At 47.0% G+C, this 19,631-nt stretch overlaps 1 protein-coding gene across 3 annotated transcripts in view; it reads left to right on the forward strand.

Moving 5' to 3' along the window:
* The window catches only part of Kyat (Kynurenine aminotransferase), a 95,003-nt gene that overhangs the window by 69,022 nt on the left and 6,350 nt on the right, over positions 1-19,631 (forward strand). For all 3 annotated transcript variants that reach the window (XM_037413794.2, XM_037413795.2, XM_075879475.1), the window contains one exon: positions 3,360-3,430. In XM_037413794.2, the coding sequence (XP_037269691.2) occupies positions 3,360-3,430 (71 nt within the window). The remainder of the gene's footprint in view (positions 1-3,359; positions 3,431-19,631) is intronic.

A 19,631-nucleotide genomic window follows, 5' to 3' on the forward strand; every position in this document is an offset into this window, starting at 1 on the left:
TTTTGTTTTTTTAAAATAAAGTCCACTGATAGTCTGTGCTTGGAGAGTGTTGCTGTTTTGTCCTCCATAAGTTGGTACACTGCGGGTTGCAAAATAAATATGTTTTTGAGCACCAATTCAATAAAAGATGGGATGCCTGCATTCAGTGTTTGTATAGGTATTGCCACATTTCTAAATTTAAATTTTTTCTTAGTAACCTTATTGTTTGCACACAAACAGGCAGTGCAATTCCTGTAAGTTTTCAACATAGCAAAGGCATTTTGATGCCTTTCCTACATTGGGCTCCAACACGAAAGGGCTCCTCGTGAGTGCAAGTCATGTTAATTATGGCATCATCAAAAGCAGCATTTTGATTAACAGGCACTGTGCTGCACCAAGCGGTGAAGGCAAACGTTATCCTCGGCTGGCTTACTAGCCCTTTTTCTCGTTGTGTGTACACACGTTCGTGCTTTCTTTTTAGGTGGTGAACCAAATTAGATAAACTCGAACTACAGCATGTATAGTTTCAGAGCAAAGCTTGCAGCGTACAGCTTGTTTGTTTTCTTTGCAGATAATTTTGAAAAACGGTTTTCCAGTGTGCCTTGTTGGCGAATTCACTGCATGCGTGAACTGCTGGGCACACAGGCCAGTGTGGTAGTGGGTTATGGCAGTGCTCCTCTAGCCGCGAACAGGCGCCAACACGGCGGCGCTGCCACCCGGGCCTGTCCCCTTCCCACCCTAGAACAAAGTGAACATGGATTTTCCCAAGTGCGGATCGTCGTGTCGGAGTTTGGGCCATGGTTATGTGGGCTCTCCTGATTTGGCTGGCTTCTGTAATTTCAAAAGTTTATTTTCTCTCTCTCTGTACGAAGGAGGAGGGCACACAGTCGTGTACGATCAGTGCAGCAGTATGTGCTGTGCTGTCCTACAGACCTTCTTCGACAGAGTATCGAACATTCCGCAAAGTGTTGCAGAATGGGCGCCTTCATTCCATTTTAATTCTATTCAGGGGAATTAAAACTTGCAGAAATTCTATTCCTTTCCATTCCATAGAATAAAAACTTAGCCCATGCCCACTCCAGGAATGGCTGAGCATTTCCATTCCTGTAATTCCTTTACGTAGGAAAGGCATGTACCTAGTTTTACAGAGTTAAGAATGAATGCCCCATAAAGCTGATGTTGTCAGATGTGTTAAGAACTGCAAAAGTACGCAAAACATGTTACCAAGGTAGAGGGATAGTTGCTTGGTGACTTATCTCGTCCAGTACAATCACTCTACTGATTCCCAGAGGGGCACTTATCCCGCTACCTGTAGTATTCACATGGTCAGCATGTTTGAATGATTGGTGGCGCTTTAATATTGTTTAAGCTTAAACGTGTTAATGCTAAAATGACGGTGTAGCATAATTTTATGCTGACAAAAGTAGTGCTCAAAAAGATTGAGCAGTTCTGCCACACGTCTGGAGCGGTCATGATCATGGAGAAAACTAAGATTTCGTTAATGGAGAACAAAACCCTCTAGATTTTCTGGTATTAGTTAGAACAGTGCTTCGCTCGGCAGCCTTGTGCCTTTGCATCTAATACGGAACACTGGGCCGCACTGCTCGTCAGCACTCACGCTTGTCAAATGGGCCTAGCAAGTGTGGATGGGTTCAGAACTTTCTGTGTCCGCCTGTGCACAGGAATACAATGTCTTCGTTGTACCAAAAGTCATTTGCGTGTGTCAAATACTAAACTGCTCATGAGATAAAGATGAAGCTGTGCATAGAGTATTTGTCACTTTCGTCTAGGGGTATCAATGGGAACAAACACATAGAATTAATTTGTTTCTCCCTTCAGTATTTGCTGAGAAAATGCGTGTGTTTGTATGCTAACTTATGCATTGGTTTCTTTTTACAAATTGGCAGGTCTTTCACACTTTTACAACACACCCAACCCTGGCTCTAGCTAACTAAAGGTGGTAATACTAGCAGGTGCGTAGTAGTTGGCACGTTGCTTGTAAATGTACCGTGCTTGTAATCAGCCGAGCCATTTCAAACATACTGATTTATTGTTCAATTTGAGGCTCTCACTTACTAATTTTTTAAGTTTAAAAAACAGCGCAAACACTAAAATGTGCTCTATTTTCGGAAAAAGACGCAATTTGATTCTCATTCCATTGAGTGCAAAAGGCGCTTAATTCCATTTTCACTCCATTCCGGGGTAGCAAAATGTGGAATGATTTTATAGTCATACCGATTCCAGAGTGACAATTCTGCAGCACTAGTCTAGATAGGAGTAACAGTATTTCAAAAAGATGGGGGGTTGGGGGGGGGTGAATGAGGTGAGACGGCGCAGGCTGGTATATGAAAGCTTGCATTGCCCACAAGCATCACGCCAGTGTCAAAAGAAATCACAACTTAGAGAAGCACTTTGTTTCCAGTATGTGTCCGAGTTGCCGACGGCGACAAAAGCAAAAGCAACAAGTGAAACAAACATGTGAAGGGTGGGAAGACAGCTGGGGCGCCGCTGAGGGGAAAAAACATCATGTGGCATAAGGGGGAGGTATGCCGCCACAGTGGTTCCACGTGATGAATACCAATGGCATCACACCGCAGTTATATGAAGAATGGAGACAAACTTTAGAGCAACACGGTCTATATAAGGATAGAATTGTAGTAGGCACGTTGCTTATAAATGAACATAGCTTGTAATCTGCCAAGCCATTTTAAAAATAATGCTTTATTGTTGAATTTGAGACTCTGATTTACTAGTGTTCAAAGTTTGAAAAACAGCGCGTCGCTGAAAACGTGCTTTATTTTCACGAAAAAAAAACGTAATTCCATTCCCATTACATTCTTATTCCATTTCTTCAAGTGTTGCCCCCATTCTATTCCGGAGTTGCAAAAATGTGGAATGATTCCAGAGTCATTACGATTCCGGAGTGGCTGCTTCGCAACACTGGTGTGTGTTTGTGGAAGAGAGAGAGACAAGAAATGTCAGTGGCCCCAAAATATTACCAGCAATTTGGCAGAATCACAAAGTTAAAGTCCATTTTTAACTTGTGCAACTGGTTATTTTGACTCAAGTGAGAGCGGTGATATGCATTCTGTTGACCACATGCACAGCAGTATTTGTTGGGATTCACACAACTTACATTAGTGATACAAAATTAATGCGCCTGATTTACTGTAACTGTGCTGCTCACTGAATCTTTTTTGCTGTTATATATTAACAGTGTGCATGTTGAGAGGATTTTTGTTAAATGTTTTTTTTATTTCCTTCTTCATTAGTTTATATAAAAATGTGCACTGTTGAGAAAGTGACCCTTAGGGTGGCTTTCTCAAGTTTGAACTCCTTGTGTACAGACAAGCATGTAATATTTACTTGTCTCCTTCAAGCATCAAAACTGAAGTTGGAAGGCAATGAGCCAAAGGATTATCTTTTTGCAAAGTGGCTGTCTAGAACAAAGGTCAGTATGTTGCATCATTATTTCTTTCACATAGCTTCTTTTTGTGTCGTACCCATACGACACAGGCACAAAAAATGAAATTCACTGAAGGCTTTAGTTCCTGAATGCCTTTTGTAATTGGTACAGCTGCTGTCTAAATTGAATGACACTCAATCAGATGATGGTTACAGTGACTTTTGAAATTAATGATTTTAAGGACAGTAATAAAATAGCAACATGCATTTAAAAAAATTAATCTGTGTCCATGGATACTGGAATGTAGAAGTAAGGCTACTGTACTGCCATTAGCTTGAGTTTGTTCTTGTCTTTTATATACATTGCAACCGGTCACAGAAACTTTCGTAATTGCGAGTTGAATCCTATGCTTGAAATCTCGTGCAGTGCCCGTCATGCTGAAGCCATTGCAATTGTGAAGTGAACTTTACTATAGTGCAACTGGGAAATGACATGTGATTTGTTCAAAGTCACTTATCAAATATTATTTTAAAGGATAGATGTTATTTCAAATCCTTTACGTGTACTGCAGTGAGCAAGCTTTGATGTCGAGAGTATGCATTTCTCAGCGAAATGGGTTCCAGCGAAGGCATTAGGTGACAAATGGCATTAAGGCGGGTGCCATTCGATTTGCTCATGTGGCACCATGGTGCTGGCATTAAACCTTGAATTACAGGAGGTAAATGCCATTTTCTGTGCCCTTGTGGTACACAGGTATAAACCTACATGCTGTCATTGCCACATTCATGAAAATTATGAGAAATTTTAATTTGTGGTGTAGTTTGGTGTTTTTCACATTTTAGTGGGAAAAATATTCGACATTCTTATCCTAAACCTGTGCTGGTATAAAAATTCTTGTATCTGGCACGTAATTTTGTTGAATATATGTTTTTTATTATATACTTGTTAACCTTGCAGCTGTGTTGTTTCCTTCAACTTTCTGTGAGCAAAACAAATAAATATTACCTTTCAATTCAGTATATTTCAAAACATACTTGAAGTGAGTACTGGTGCTTGAAATGTGAGAAAGCATACTTGTGCCGTTATAGAAAATTGTGAGGATGTAATTGCAAACATATTATAAAGGATATTTATTGAGCGGAAAGGTTGCTAGTAAGGCGATGCACCAGCCGCAGTTCATGAGCCCGAGCCTCTGCTGCACGCTCGATGCTGCTGCCTCTGCGCTGGAGTACTTTCTCTTCTTTATAATGCCCCGCGGAAAAAAAGGAGCCATCCTGGCGTCTCAGTCCTAAGCAGGCGGCGTTGAACCATGGTACGGCTTGAGTCTCTGGACGTGTACAACTTCGTGGTTGCGACGTTGCAAGTCTCACGGTGGTGTAAGAGGCTCAATGAGGTAATTTACTGCAGAAGTCTGTTCGAGAATACGGTATGGCATATCATACTTTGGCAGGAGTTTGGAAGAGAGCCCAGGTGTGCGATGCAGCACTGACAGCCACACAAGGGCACACGGAAGAAAAACAGGAGTTGAGGTCTGGGCATTATGAATTGATTTTTGCTGGTTTTGGTCATTGGAGGTAAAGCGACGAGCTAGCTGGCGACATTCTTCTGCGTGTCTGGCAACGTCCAAAATCGGCAGGCACTTGGATGCATCCGGTCGATAGGGCAGAATGGTGTCAATGGTGTGGGAGGGGTCACGGCCATAGAGGAAGTAAAGAGGGGGGAAACCTGTTGTTGCTTGCGTTGCCGTATTATAGGCGTATGTAATGAATGGGAGAACTAAGTCCCAGTTACTGTGATCAGGCATCACGTACATAGAGAGCATATCACTGAGAGTACGATTAAAGCGCTCGGTAGCCCCATTGGTTTGAGGGTGGTAAGCGGTACATGTGCGATGTGCAATAGCACACTCAGTGAGCGATTGTTCAATGACCTCGGACAAGAAGGCACGGCCACGGTCTCTGAGGAGTTCTTGAGGGCCTCCATGACGTAGCACAAAACGACGCTGTAGGAAAGTGGTGACCTCCTGTGCTGTAGCCGTTTGAAGAGCTGCGGTCTCGGCATAGCGCGTTAGGTGGTCGATAGCAACTATTATCCATCTGTTGCCAGTCAGAGTCAATGAAAGGGGCCCATAATGATCTATTTTGACCCATTCGAAGGGTCGGGAGAAAAGGCATGGTGAAGGCCCCAATTTCACGGGCGGAGGTGTGCTGTGGAGATTTTTAGCCCTGACATTCGACACAAGAGTGGATGAAGTTACGAATGAAGGTATACATACCACGCCAGTAGTAACGATGTCGAAGCCTTTCGTAGGTCTTGACTCCTGCATGGCCACATTGTGGGTCTCTGTGGAAAGAGGAACAGATCTGCGACCTCAGGGTTCGTGGAACGACTAGCAGCCACTTGCGTCCCTCTGTTGCATAGTTGCATCGATAGAGAAGCGTGTCACGTATCGAGAAGTGTGGAACTTGGCACTGGAGCATTCACGTCTTTGGGACTTCAGAAGTGTCGGAGAGATGATTGAGAACAGACGCAGTCCACGGGTCATTGCGTTGTTCGATAGCAATGGTGTCAAAGTCAAGAGATGACAATGTGGGATCGCAAGCGGAGTCAGCTGTGGCAATCTGAGAAAGAGGGGAACGGGAAAGGGCGTCAGCGTCGGCATGCTTCCGTACTGACCAATAAACGACGCGTATGTCATAATCTTGGATTTTAAACGCCCAGCGAGTGAGGCGGCGGGTCTTTTAACGTCGAAAGCCAACACAGCACATGGTGGTCGGTCACGATGTCAAAAGAACAGCCTTATAGATATGGGCAATACTTTGCAAGGGCTCACACAATGGCCAAACACTCCTTTTCTGTGATGCTGTAGCTGCTCTCTGCCTTGGTGTGTGTGCGACTAGCGTATACCACGACGTATTTCGTATGCTCCGGTTTACGCTGTGCGAGCACTGCACCCAGGCCTACACCACTGGCGTCAGTGTGGATTTCAGTTGGAGCTTCAGAATCGAAATGGCATAGAATGGGTGGCGTCGTGAGAAGCCGTCGCAAGGTGGTGAAAGCCTTGTCGCAGGCAGATGACCACCATGAGAGGTCTTTACAGTTGCCGAGGAGTTGCGTGAGAGGTGATATAATAGACGCAATGTTTCGGATGAATTGCCGGAAATACGAACACAAGCCAATAAAACTCCGAAGTTCTTTGATGGTGGCATGTTTAGGAAACGCCGTAACAGCACGCAATTGCTCAGGATCCGGGAGGATGCCTTTCTTGGAAACAACGTGACCCAAAACGGTTAGTTGACGTAAGGCAAATCGACATTTTTTGAGGTTTAATTGCAAACCGGCATTGGTCAAGCAAGTAAAGACGTGCTGAAGCCGACGTAAGTGTGTGTCGAAGTTAGGGGCAAAGACCACGATATCATCGAGGTAACACAAGCAGATCTTCCATTTAATTCCACGCAGGATGTTGTACGTCATTCATTCGAATGTTGCAGGCGCATTGCAAAGTCCGAAGGGCATGACGGTAAATTCATATAAGCCGTCTGGCGTGACAAAAGCGGTTTTGGGGCGATCCGCTTCCGCCATCGGCACCTGCCAGTAGCCTGGCCGCTAGGCTAACGAGGAAAAAAACTCTGCACCCTGTAAACAGTCCAAGGCATCGTCAATGCGCAGCAGTGGTTAGACATCCTTTAGTGTGATCTTGTTCAATCGCAGGAAATCGACACAGAAATGAATAGAACCATCTTTCTTTTTGTCGAGGACCACCGGAGACGCCCATGGGCTCTGTAAAGGTCGAATAACCCCTCTGCAAACCATGTCGTCTACTTGGTCAGCAATGACGCGGCATTCTGTAGCAGACACGCGGTATGGTCGTTTGTCGCTGCGGTGAGTGGGACCCAGTGTCGATGTGGTGTTCTACTGCTAAGGCACGGCTGAGAGATGTTTGTGCAACGTCGAAAGAATGGCGGTAGCACTCAAGGATAGTGAGAAGCTGTGAATGCTGCGAAGATGTCAAATCTGCAGCGATGAATGGTTGAAATATGTTTGCTGACGTTGAGTCAGGCGCTGAGACGACAGCCAGTTCACAGACGGAAGTAGAAGGCACCTCATCGGGCACGGATATAATTCTGGAAGAACTGATTGTCTCGACGTGGCCAAGGCACTCGCGACAAAGTAGAGATAAAGACGACGACTCATGATTATAAATTGGCATTGTGGTTGACCCTTCTACAAGATCGAGAGCAGCAAAAGGCAGGGGGAGAGCTCTTCGGGCGACGAATATTGGAGATGGTGTGAAGAAGACCGTGCCGTCGGATATGGCGCTGCATGAAACTGGCACGAACGCAAAAGAGCATGGAGGGATGTAGGTGTCATCGCTAACGACAAGTTTAGCGGCAAACTGGGTGTCGACGGACGCTTGGTCATCCAGTGAGCAAAATTCGACCTCAGCCCGAGCACAGTCGATTATGGCGTTATGACGCGACAAAAAGTCCCATCCCAAAATAATTGTATGGGAGCACGATGAAAGAACGATGAACTCTATCGTATACAGAACGTCCTGAATGATTACACAGGCTGTACAGACTGTGGTCGGTTGAACAGGTTGAGCACTGGCTGTACGAACCGATAATCCAGAGAAAGGCGTCATAACCTTACGAATGGAGCGGCAAAATCTAGCATTGATAACAGAAACAGCTGCACCGGTATCTACAAGAGCGACAGTAGCGATATTTTCGATGAACACATCAATAACATTGGTAGGTGATGAATGAGGACTTGGGCAAACCGAAACTTTCGCAGTTCTTGCCTCAGGAACTATGTCGTCTAGTCTCCTCTTTAGGCGCGGGCTGTCGACGCATAGGAGAAAACGAGCGGCGGCGTGGAGAGGGCGAGCGAAGATGTCCCGACCGAGGGCGGTGGTCGTCCTGGTAGAGGATGGCATAGGAGTGGAGGAACCGTAATGCGCGTTGCAGTCAAGCGGGAAGAAGGGCTCACGGTGGTTTTTATCGGTGATATGCATCCGGCAGCGGCAATACCTTGCGACATGTCTGGGGTATCGACATACGTAACATATCAGGCGATTGTCGATGGTGCGCTAAGGGTTGACGGTGTTAGTGCTGGTCCAGTGGACTGGAGGTGGGGGATAGCTCGCGCAAGGCTGAAACAGAGGTGCAGGCGCTTTGCGAGTTGGCATGGCTGCAGCCGCGGCGTAGGTGAGTGGAGCAGCCACAAGATTATGCTCGCGGGCAGCTGGGAGGGCCTCGGCAACCTCTCTTTGAATGACGCCACGGAGAGACGACGGTATAGTTGTGGTAGGTTCTGGTGTGAAGGGCACCAAGGAAAGCTGTCGTGCGACTTCTTCACGGACAAATGCTTTTATTTTGTCTATTAGCGATGCTTGGTCATGACCATTGGGAACACTAAACAGTGATGCCAAACCGTGCACTGGAGGACGTCTTGTCAGAGCTCGCTGCTTCCGCAATTCATTGTAGCTTTGGCACAAGCTAATTACATTATTAACTGTGGTCAAGCTTTTTGCCGACTATGCTTTGAAAAGCGTCGTCGTCAATCCCTTTCAGGATGTGCTTATATTTTTCAGCCTCCCTCATTGCGGCGTTCACGCGTCTGCACAAACCAACGACGTCTTTTATGTAACTCATGAAGGTTTCACCCCTTTCTTGTGCGTGTGTGCATAAATGCTGCTCGGCACCAAATTTTCGGACGGCAGGTCGATCGAAGATCGCTAAAATCAACGTTTTGAATTGCAGCCACATTTGGACATCTCTCCCGTGGTTTCTAAGCCGAACGCTGGCTACACCAGCGAGGTAGAACGACACGTGCGTCAACTTTTTTCGTGTCCGACCACCTCTTCAAAGCGCTCACCCATTCGAAAGTAGAGAGCCAATCTTCAACGTCGTTGTCATCTGTTCCGCTGATTATTGGAGGCTCCCGCTGAGGAACACTGCCTGGACAGGTGGCCGGAGGGGATGGAAGCGTCCGCTGATCGGCGTCCGGCATAGCAGAAGGTAGCCGTCGAGAACGGAGTTCCAGGAGGGTAGCGGGAAGGTATAGGGGACGGTACCCAGCACGACTCCACCAAATATAAAGGAGATTTATTGAGCGGAAAGGTTATTGCTAGTAAGGCGATGCACCAGCCTTAGTTCACGAGCTCAAGCCTCTGCTGCACGCTCGATGCTGCTGCTTCAGCGCTGGAGTACTTCATCTTCTTTAAAATACATTGTGGACGTGCTGGAAAACCAGAGTTCATTTTGAGCACTTCATTAGACTAGAGAGAATGGTGTGTCCATTCTAACATAATTGAAATGGACAGTTTGACAGCTACAAAAGGATATTTGCATAAAAATTTTCGCTTGCCTCAGATGAAGAGCCATGCCCTCAAGAACCCAGAAAACCTACTGGTAAGCATAGGTGCACCCTGAAAAAGTAATTATGCAAGGTGTCTAGCGACTGGGAAAATAGGAAAAAGTGAGAAAATTTTGAGCCGCAGGAAAATTCGGGGATTAGTCAAGGAATTCACTAATGGAGTGAGACAAGTCAGGAATAATGGCTTTCTTGGGTGTTGCTCTTACCTAGGTGGTGTAAAAACTGGTACTACAGTGTACTGTACTTGTACAAACTCATCAGTGACGTTACCTTTGCGAGAAAGTCGCTAATATTACTGTATTTTCATCATCGAAGCGACATTCTATTTCTTTGGAGTCTTTGTGACTTTTTTGGGGGCACTTATGCCATTCTGGCTTTATTGTGCTTTCCAAGCGTGATTATCATTATAGAAAAAATTGGTAAGCTGCTCAAGTTTAAAGGCTGGTTATTTCCTGTGGAAAATGAAATATGAAAGCACACTGCGCCTACTGTAGGATTGAATTTTATGCGAAGTTTTTCACTATAAAGGAGCATGTCACCACAAAGCACAAAAAGTGATCGGAAGCATACTGCAGTTCTCAACAAAAGAAACTCCACTTGTCAGCCGAAACCAAGCCTTCCTGTGCCAAAGTGGAGACGGTCTCTGCTTGTTCATATGGGAGTAACACAATCTTTCTTAACGCTAACGTAGGCCCCTTGGTAAAATTTTGGTACCTTCATAAAGTGTGGCATACAAAAAATCTACCGACACCACATGTTCATCTGCATCACACTAGAAAGTTACACTAGAAGGTATTTTCATATTCTGACTCATGTTGACTTCACTCACCACCACAGAATGTGATTCACAATATTGTTGAAAAACTAATTAATTCATGAGACAAAAACTGAAAAGAAAATTCTGAGAAATGTTCTCATCATTATTATGATCATCATCAAGCAGCGACTTTTTGCTAAAACTGACAACATTTAGGATGCATCCTGGCGACATTGCCAAAAAGAAGTTAACAGCACTGAAACTCGCATACCAGCGACAGTTTCCTCTCACTAACATCTGCCAATTTCAAATGTGATGCCTCTGGGCGAATGAGTCTGGAAGAACAAAGGCGGCACGAGGCCGGTGAGTTGTGGGAACGAGTGCAGGCCGAATGTCGGCGCTCTCACCCGTGCAACATTTACGCCCCCACGTATGACTTTTTTTTTTTTCTTCAAATGTGAAGCATTTCTTAGCGAACTTTGGCGACTTTGGCGGTTCGCGTCTTTTTCAACTTCTTTCTATGTCTATTCGCGACCCACCATCTAAAACGCTCAATACATCTGCTGCCCCTTCTTTTGCTATTACTTCTCTGACACCTCTTCAGAACCACTTTCCTAGGTATCTACCGATTCCCGGTTACTTCGCTGCTTTGTCGCCACAGCGCTTTCAAAGTGGTCTTGTTCTTTCGTCTCCCGCACCTACCGCTGCCTAATTTCATGACCTTCCTTGCATCATGATGATTATGAACAATTCTCTGTGCTTTTGGAATAGTACTCTCATTCTGTTCTATTTCTACGCGAATGACCTCCCGCGTCTGAAGCAGGTCATTCTTTCTGGAAATCTCTGCAACTATTTTTATCCTTCGCCAATTCATCTGGCTTTCTCCTTCAATATGCATGCCCATCCGCGAGCAGCTATTTGTCTCTAGGCTACCTGTATAAGTCGCGTTCGCTTCTTCCCTGCACTTTTCATCGGCGTCCCCTTCGCTAACTGTTGCCTTTATGAAACTGCATGCAATATGTAACTCCTTTCTCTTGTGTTCATTGTCCGAAACACTGTTACCATTTATACAAAACCTGTGCTTACTACACATTTTATCAACTGAAGCGCTGGCGTCAAAGTCGGGCACACTAACCTTTCTCGATAAAACATCTGTGGGTCTTTCCTCCCCCCTTACACACCCTTTGGCTTGTACCAATCTCATTTGGCGTTCTGAAGTTTGCTTTTCTCTAGCACAGATTGCCTGCAGTTCAGCGTGCTTTGACTCAAGTTTGGCATTCTGCTCTTTTCTCGCGATCTCTCACTTTTCTCGAACACGCTCTCTCTCTTCGTCAATGCACTTTAAACCCTCTTCCTTACTTAGCTTTTGCTCTCGAATAACCAATAATATTTGTCTCAATTCATCACTGCAACAGCCGATAATCAGTGACTGGGCCGGATTGAATCCTGGCAGGCTCGCCAATTGTCACGGATTACGGGCTGCTGCTGCGAACGATGAACCGAGCATGACTCAGATAAAAACACACCACATTTAATAAACACTCGCACGACACACCCTCTATTACAAATATACAAAAATGTAGCAAACGAATAGAAATAACTGCAATCTAAATTACTAACCTATAAACAAACCCCCGTGCAGCATTAACTGTCCTAAATATCGTCCAGCAACTCTATAGCCCTAATGCTTTGCCTCGGCCTTACTTGTCACACAGCAGGTGCGCTTCTAGTCACTGTCCCGATCCGTCTTGTCGGATACCTGTCTGGGTTTTCGTAGATCTTGACCAATGTCGTCCTTATCGCTGCCGACGTGGTCGTCATCGTCGCCTGATGTCTGTGACGTGGCGATGTCTCAGTGGTTGTACCTAGTGGCCACTGGCAATACCTGGTGCTGCACGGTGATGTGGCCACTCGGAAACTGTCTTCGGCGGCTTGCTTCGAAAGGGGTTTGCGCCAAAAACGTCTGCACTTGCTGTGCGCAGCGACTGCATCTCGAGTAGCCTTCCTCTAAGCATGTTGAAGTCTCCTTCTACTTCTCGAGACGCCCGCATCACAGGTTACCGAGTCGCTGTCCTACCGCTCCCATCGCCAGTACACTAGCTGGCGATGCCTCATTCTCCTGCCAAGCCCACATCGACAATCCCAGCTCGTCGCTGCTTGCCCACCGATCGCAGCTGGGGTCACGCGCCTCGGGCCTCACTGTACGGTTGGTGTGCTCGTGCCATTTTGAATCTTGTTCGCTCCTAATCGTCTTGTTTCCTCCTATGGGCTCTTGCTCGTGACAACGGCACGAGCACAAAGTTCAAAGTACTCACGCCTACGCCAGCAACATGCCGACATGAAAGCGGGTGTGAGCACAGGCGATGGCTCCTTGATCACACTTCTTCTTCTAGCGACTGTAACACAAGAAACACGGCATGTGCGACGTGATGAAAATGTAAAAAGTAAATGTGCCACTCTATATAGGTTTTCTAGAACGAGAAGTAACAGATGCACGCGTTCGGGGTGTGACCACACACTTAACAAAAGCCCAGAGCATTTCGCGATCGCTTCAAAACACAATGGGTTCACTGCGCTCGTGCAGCTGATGCCATCACTGCAGATACACGCTTACACGTGAACGAAGGCATCTGCTTTTTAGTTTACATTGTGGCCAACAGCGCCGGCGGCCAGACACCGCTGAGGTGCACAGTAAAGACATTCTGCGACATAATTTTGTTCTCTTGTCCTCAATAAAATAATAGATGACCAGAAAAAGCAACATTAATAGCATGAAGGCAGGTTAAATGGATAATGCCAATTGCCACCTTTTAAGTAGTCTCTGGGGTAGAAAATACATATACATTGAATTCAACTGCAACAGTGAATGTCTTTCTCAAACAGAAAAAAAAATCGAGAAGGTGCTGCTCAAACTCACTCAATGGTAGTAATTCCATTCGAATAACATTATATCGTCACGGTACTACGCGAACAAAGCACAGGTACGCCTTGAGACAGCGAAAGCAGCGTGTTTTGAACAGCTGAGCCGCAAGATTGTCCTTTTCGTTTTCGAGTCAAGCCAGAGGCCCACTACCTAGTGTCCGCTAAATCCCCCCATCATCATTTTTGTTTACATGTAGACACAGGCCATTTGCCTCCCTCGACCCAATGCGAAGTCAATAATGCAGTTTTTTTTTTTTAAAGGAAGGTCTCGCGCAATCACTCGCTGACATAGGGCTTCATGCGCACTACGTGAACGAGTTCAGGATGGTGCTGGCGACGCTTCGTACTACACGAACTGTCGGGAAAAACTTCGTAAGTGACGTCGCTCAGTTGTTGCAGCACTCGGTATGGCCCAAAGTATCTTCTTAAGAGCTTTTCAGAAAGTCCTCGTTTCCACACGGGTGTTCAAACCCAGACTTTGTTGCCAGTTTGATAGACTACTGTTCTGCGGTGAGCATTGTAGCGGTCTACATCGTACTCTTGCTGCTGGCGGATCCGTAAACGTGCAAGTTGCCCGGCTTCTTCCGCGCGTTCCGTAAACGTGTCGGCATCTGGGTCGATGTCGTCACCTTCGTGCGGTAGCATCGTACCTGACATAGCTCGTACTTCTCGCCCATGAACGAGGCTGAATGTGGTCATGCCGGTCGTTTCTTGTTTGGCCGTGTTGTACGCAAACGTTTTGTATGGCAAGGTTGCATCCCAATTTTTGTGTTCAACGTCTACGTACCTTGAAAGCATGTCTTCAATGGTTTTGTTTAGACGCTCTGTCAGCCCGTTCGTTTGTGGGTGGTAGGCGGTGGTCTTACGATGCGTTGTTCCATTCAGCATCAGGACGTGATCCGAAAGAGCTGCCGTAAAGGCAGTTCCTCTGTCTGTGATCACGACGGTTGGTGCACCATGCCTCAGTACAATATTCTCGATGAAAAATCTTGCCACCTCCGCTGCTGTACTTCTCTTTATAGCCTTTGTCTCCGCATAACAGGTCAGATAATTCGTCGCGACGATAACCCAGCGGTTCCCTGTAGTAGAAGTAGGTAGTGGGCTCAAAATGTCCATGCCGATCTGGTAGAATGGAGCTGTTGGGACCTGCACGGGTTGCAGGAGGCCAGCTGGTTTATTCGGTGGTGACTTGCGGTGCTGGCTGTCGAGACAGGTACGAACATGGTGCTTCCGGGCTGTGGTTAGTCTTGGCCAGTAATACCTTTGCTGTACTCTGTCCAACGTCCTTGTGTAACCCAAATGGCCAGAGGTCACCTCGTTGTGGCATGCTATGAGTACTTCGGTGCGAAGGGCTGCTGGGAGGACAAGCAGATAGGTGGATCCCGTCGACGAAAAGTTTCTTTTGTAGAGTACTTCGTCCCGTAAAGAAAACGATGACAGCACTCTTGCGAAAACTCTCGGTGCCTTCTCAGATCTGCCATCCAAGTAGTTAATTAAGCCAAACAATTCAGCATCGTCCCGTTGTTGCTGCGCAATGGTGGTCGTGTCGAGGACACCGAGAAATGCCGTTTCTTCCTCCTCGGGTAGGGTTGCCGACTCAATGGGTGAACAGGACAGACAGTTAGCGTCCATATGTCGCTTGCCTGACTTATGTATGACTACCATATAAACTCTTGCAGCCTGAGACTCCAACGCGCTAATCGCCCTGTAGGGTCTTTAAGACTCGTAACCAACACAGCGAGTGTTGGTCGCTAATTACTTTGAAGGGGCGGCCATATAAATACGGGCGAAATTTTGTAACCGCCCATACCACAGCGAGACATTCTTTCTCGGGCGTGCAGTAATTAGCCTCAGCACGTGTTAACGTTCTGCTTGCGTAAGCGATTACCCTTTCTGTGCCCTCTTGCTGCTGCACAAGCACAGCTCCCAGACCGACATTGCTAACATCGGTATGAAGCATCTTAGGGGCTCTCTCGTCAAAGTGGGCAAGGACTGGAGGTGTTTGTAGTTGCTGACGAAGATCGTTAAGAGCAGCTTTCGCTTCGTTCTTCCACTCAAAAGTGACGTCTTCTCTCGTGAGGCGAGTTAACGGTGATGCTATGCATGCAAAGTCCGTGATAAATCGTCGATAATATGCACAAAGGCCAAGAAAGCGTCTGACAGCCTTTTTATCGGTTGGCACAGGGAACTGTGCAGGGTCTGTGATTTTCTCAGGATTGGGACGAACACCTGCATGACTGACGACGTGATCAAGAAATTGTAGCTCTTCGTAGCAAAAGTGGCACTTTTCAGGCTTCAACATCAAGCCCGCGGACCGTATGGCTTGAAAGACCACTTCAAGCCTTTCAAGGTGCTCGTCAAACGTTGCGGAGGACACTATGACATCGTCTAGATATACTAAGCAGGTTTTCCACTTCAACTCGGAAAGCACGGTATCCATGAGTCTTTGAAAGGTAGCAGGCACTGAACACAAACCGAATGGCAAGACCGTAAATTCATATAACCCATCTGGTGTCACAAAAGCGGTCTTCTCGCGGTCTCTCGGGTCCACCTCGATTTGCCAATGTCCACTGCGCAAGTCCATTGGAGAGAAGTATCGAGCATGTCGAAGTCTGTCGAGAGAGTCATCTATACGAGATAGTGGATATACGTCTTTCTTGGTCACCTGATTTAGCTTCCGGTAAACCACACAGAAGCGCAGGCTTCCGTCATTTTTCTTAACGAGGACCACAGGCGACGCCCAGGGTCTCTGTGAAGGCTGAATTACGTCATCTTCAAGCATTCTGTCTGCCTGCTGTTGTGTCGCTTCGCGTTCTTTTGGAGCCACGCGATAAGGGTTCTGATGAATAGGTCTTGCCGTTTTCTCGGTAATTATCCGATGCTTGATAGAGGCATGCGGCCAACTCTTGATGTTGTCAAAAAGCAATCTTGGTATTCCGCCAATAGCTCAAGGAGTCTGCGTCGCTCGTCTTCCGGCAAAGTAATGCTAAGGTCTAGAACAGGCGCTGAATCGAGTTTTAGCGCCTCGTCGACTACCGCCAAGCAGCCTTCAGCATCTATAACATCGTCGAAGTAAGCGACAGTTGTGCCTTTTGGAAGGTGCCGGCGCTCAGCGCTAAAATTGGTCAGCAGTAGATCCGTGCGTCCAGCAGCAACTCTTATGATACCTCGTGCGACAGAAATACCGTGGGTGAAGACAAACGAGCTTATTTGGTCTGCAACTCCTTCGGCGTCAAATTGGACAGTGGCGGTCACAGAAACAAGTGTGCATGACCTAGGAGAAAGGACCACGTTGTCATCAGTAAGACGCAGTTGGTTTGCTCGCACCTCTGGAAAATCGGGTAAGCTCGTACTGTTGCAGAAAGTAATCAAACTCTTTGGGATGTCAATGACGGCGCCATATTTTCGTAAAAAATCCATGCCAAGGATTACATCTCTGCAGCATGCGGTGATAACGACGAACGACGCAGTGAAAGGAGAACCTCTGATGTCAATTCTTGCTGTACATCTTCCAGAAGGCATCAATAACTGGCCCCTGCCGTTCTTATATGAGGGCCCGTCCACGAAGTCTTCACTTTTCTGAGGCTGTCGGCGAGGTCTTGACTGATAATAGAAAAGTCTGCACCGGTGTCGACTAAAGCTGTCACTTGCTGGCCGTCAAGAAGAATACTTAGGTCGGCAGTCACAATTTCATCGCTTTCACGGCTTATCCGCTGTACGACGTCATGCAGTGGGGTTTTTTTTTTCGTCATCTTCATGGCCTGCAACCTTTCCCCCCAGAGGTCGCCGCCCTCAGTTTCCCGGCACGGGCTAGGTGACCTTCTTTTATTAAGGTCTGCATAGGTACGGCGGTGTGACAAAGACGAACGCGCGGGAGACGGAGAGCAGGATCGGCGTCCCAGACCAGGCGGGTTAGTAGGCATTGCCTCCACTGCAGTGGTACGGTCGTCCTCAAAGTAAGAACGGGCTCCGTAGAAGGAGGTGTCGTCGCGGCGTGGAGTGTATTCGTAGTTGGCACATCGGCCGTCAAACCAAGGTCGAACAGGACGAAATGAATCGCCTCGATGCCAGCAATGACGGGCAATATGGCCTGCACCTTCACAGTGAAAGCAAAGTGGACGCCTGTCGACTGTGCGCCATGCATTTGTTCTTCGTGTCGGTGGACGTCTGAGCATCTCCCCTGGTGTCGATGCCCATGGCGTGGCTGTGGATGGCTGGCTGTATGGCTGTGGCATGGGTGGTTGCTGTAGTGTCTGCTCTTGCGGCGGTGACCAAAGAGCCATTGGTGCCTGGCGGTACGGCGTCGGCGTAGCGGGTGGTGGACATCGGAAAGTGGCAGCGTAGCTCATGAGACGCTGCTCAACATCAAGACCAGCCGTAGACAACGCTTGGCGGATTTCGTCGCACACGACTTCAACGACCGAAGCAATGGGCGTTCCAGCAACTGGAGTCCGGAACTTCTGCAGTTCTTCATGAACTATCTCCCAAATCAAGTCTCGCAAAGAGCTCCGACTCTGAGACGTCATAGCAATAGTATTAATTTGGACATTGCTCGACATGCGGTCATATTGCCTGCAGCAATGATGAAGGGCCCGCTCGATAGCCGTAGCTTCCTTAATAAAGTCAAGCATGGTACTTAGAGGGTTGCGCAGTGGCCCGGCGAAAAGCTGTTCCTTGACACCGCGCATAAGGTAACTCAGCTTAGTATCTTCCGTCATGTGCGGGTTAGCTCGACGAAAGAGACGAGTCATGTCTTTGGCAAACATTGCTTGCACCGGTTTCATTTGGTTTTTGAACCCGTAGCTCCAATAATTGCTGTGCACGGTCGCGTCAATCGACATTGGCGAAGGTATTGACGAGCTGCTGTCGAAAATCGAGCAAAGTTGATAGATTGGCTTCTCTATTCTCATACAAAGTACGAGCATCATCGTCAAGGTAGAAATAGGCTCGAGAAAGCTTTTCCTGTACCGGCCACTGATTTATCTAGGCAAAACGCTCGTAGTGGTCAAGCCAGTCATCAGCGTCTTCATGGGCGCCGCCACTAAAGCGATCAGGAACGAGTGGTTGATAGATGGTCACCTGAGATGGGTGCATCGGAAAGCTGCCTTGGGGTACCTGTTGGGGGCTTGCGTTGACCATTGGTCGAGGTGAGTGGTGCCTGGGAGGTTCCGGCGAGAGAGTGAGCTTTGGCGCGAGGCCTTGCACCCGTCGACTGAAATGATGCACAGGAGTTGCAATTGGTGACAATGCGTTTGGACTGGATGAATGGCTCCCAGCCGGAGTGTGGAGCATCAGACAGGGTTGCGATCCAGCACCTCCACCAGTGTCGCGGTACAACGCGAACAAAGCACAGGTACACCTTGAGACAGCGAAATTAGCGTGTTCTGAACAGCTGAGCGGCAAGATTGTCCTCTTCGTTTTCGAGTCAAGCCAGAGGCCCACTACCTAGTGTCCATTTCGTTTACATGTAGACACGGGTCATTATATATATATATATATATATATATATATATATATATATATATATATATATATATCTGTGTAGCAGCCGCATAATGTTATTAGATGGGAATGTCATTCCATTTGAATGAGATTAAAACGTCCAGTGTGACACAGACTTGGAGTTCCCGCGCGTACGTGCCGTGCCTTCCATGAAGCGAGTGATGCAACAGCAAAGCGGAATCAAAAACCTTTTACACATGAATGTCAGACATGTAAGCAGTGGCTACATTCCTTCACCAGTAAAACTAGATGCCATTCCTCGTTTATCGCTGCCAAGAACTGTTAAAAAAAAAGTCTCTTTCGTGGCAAGAACAATGCAATGAATGCGATAGCAACAAATTTGAATGTAATACAAAGAAAGGCTATTCTCCTTTAGTCCTTTAGAAAATGCGGCCGATGCAATGAGTGTAGTGAACTTTGCAAACTTGGCCATTGGAGTACAACGCATAAATGGCTGTGATGCGTCTGCTGATCCCTTTTAGAGATAGTGGACTGCCAGCGGCCATGCCTGGTATTATGTGCCGAAACCATTCAACACCCCCCCCCCCCCTCTCCCCGGCACCTATCTCCTTGCACCTTTGGTGCGAAGCTGGCAGCATGGCTCATTTATTCTTTGCTTCAATCACGTTGGTCAGAATTGTTCGCGAGCTTTCACTCCCGCTTAGAACATGCGACAAGTGGGCT

The sequence above is a fragment of the Rhipicephalus microplus genome, chromosome X, assembly GCF_043290135.1.
Source record: "Rhipicephalus microplus isolate Deutch F79 chromosome X, USDA_Rmic, whole genome shotgun sequence".
In the NCBI taxonomy this organism is placed as follows: domain Eukaryota; kingdom Metazoa; phylum Arthropoda; class Arachnida; order Ixodida; family Ixodidae; genus Rhipicephalus; species Rhipicephalus microplus.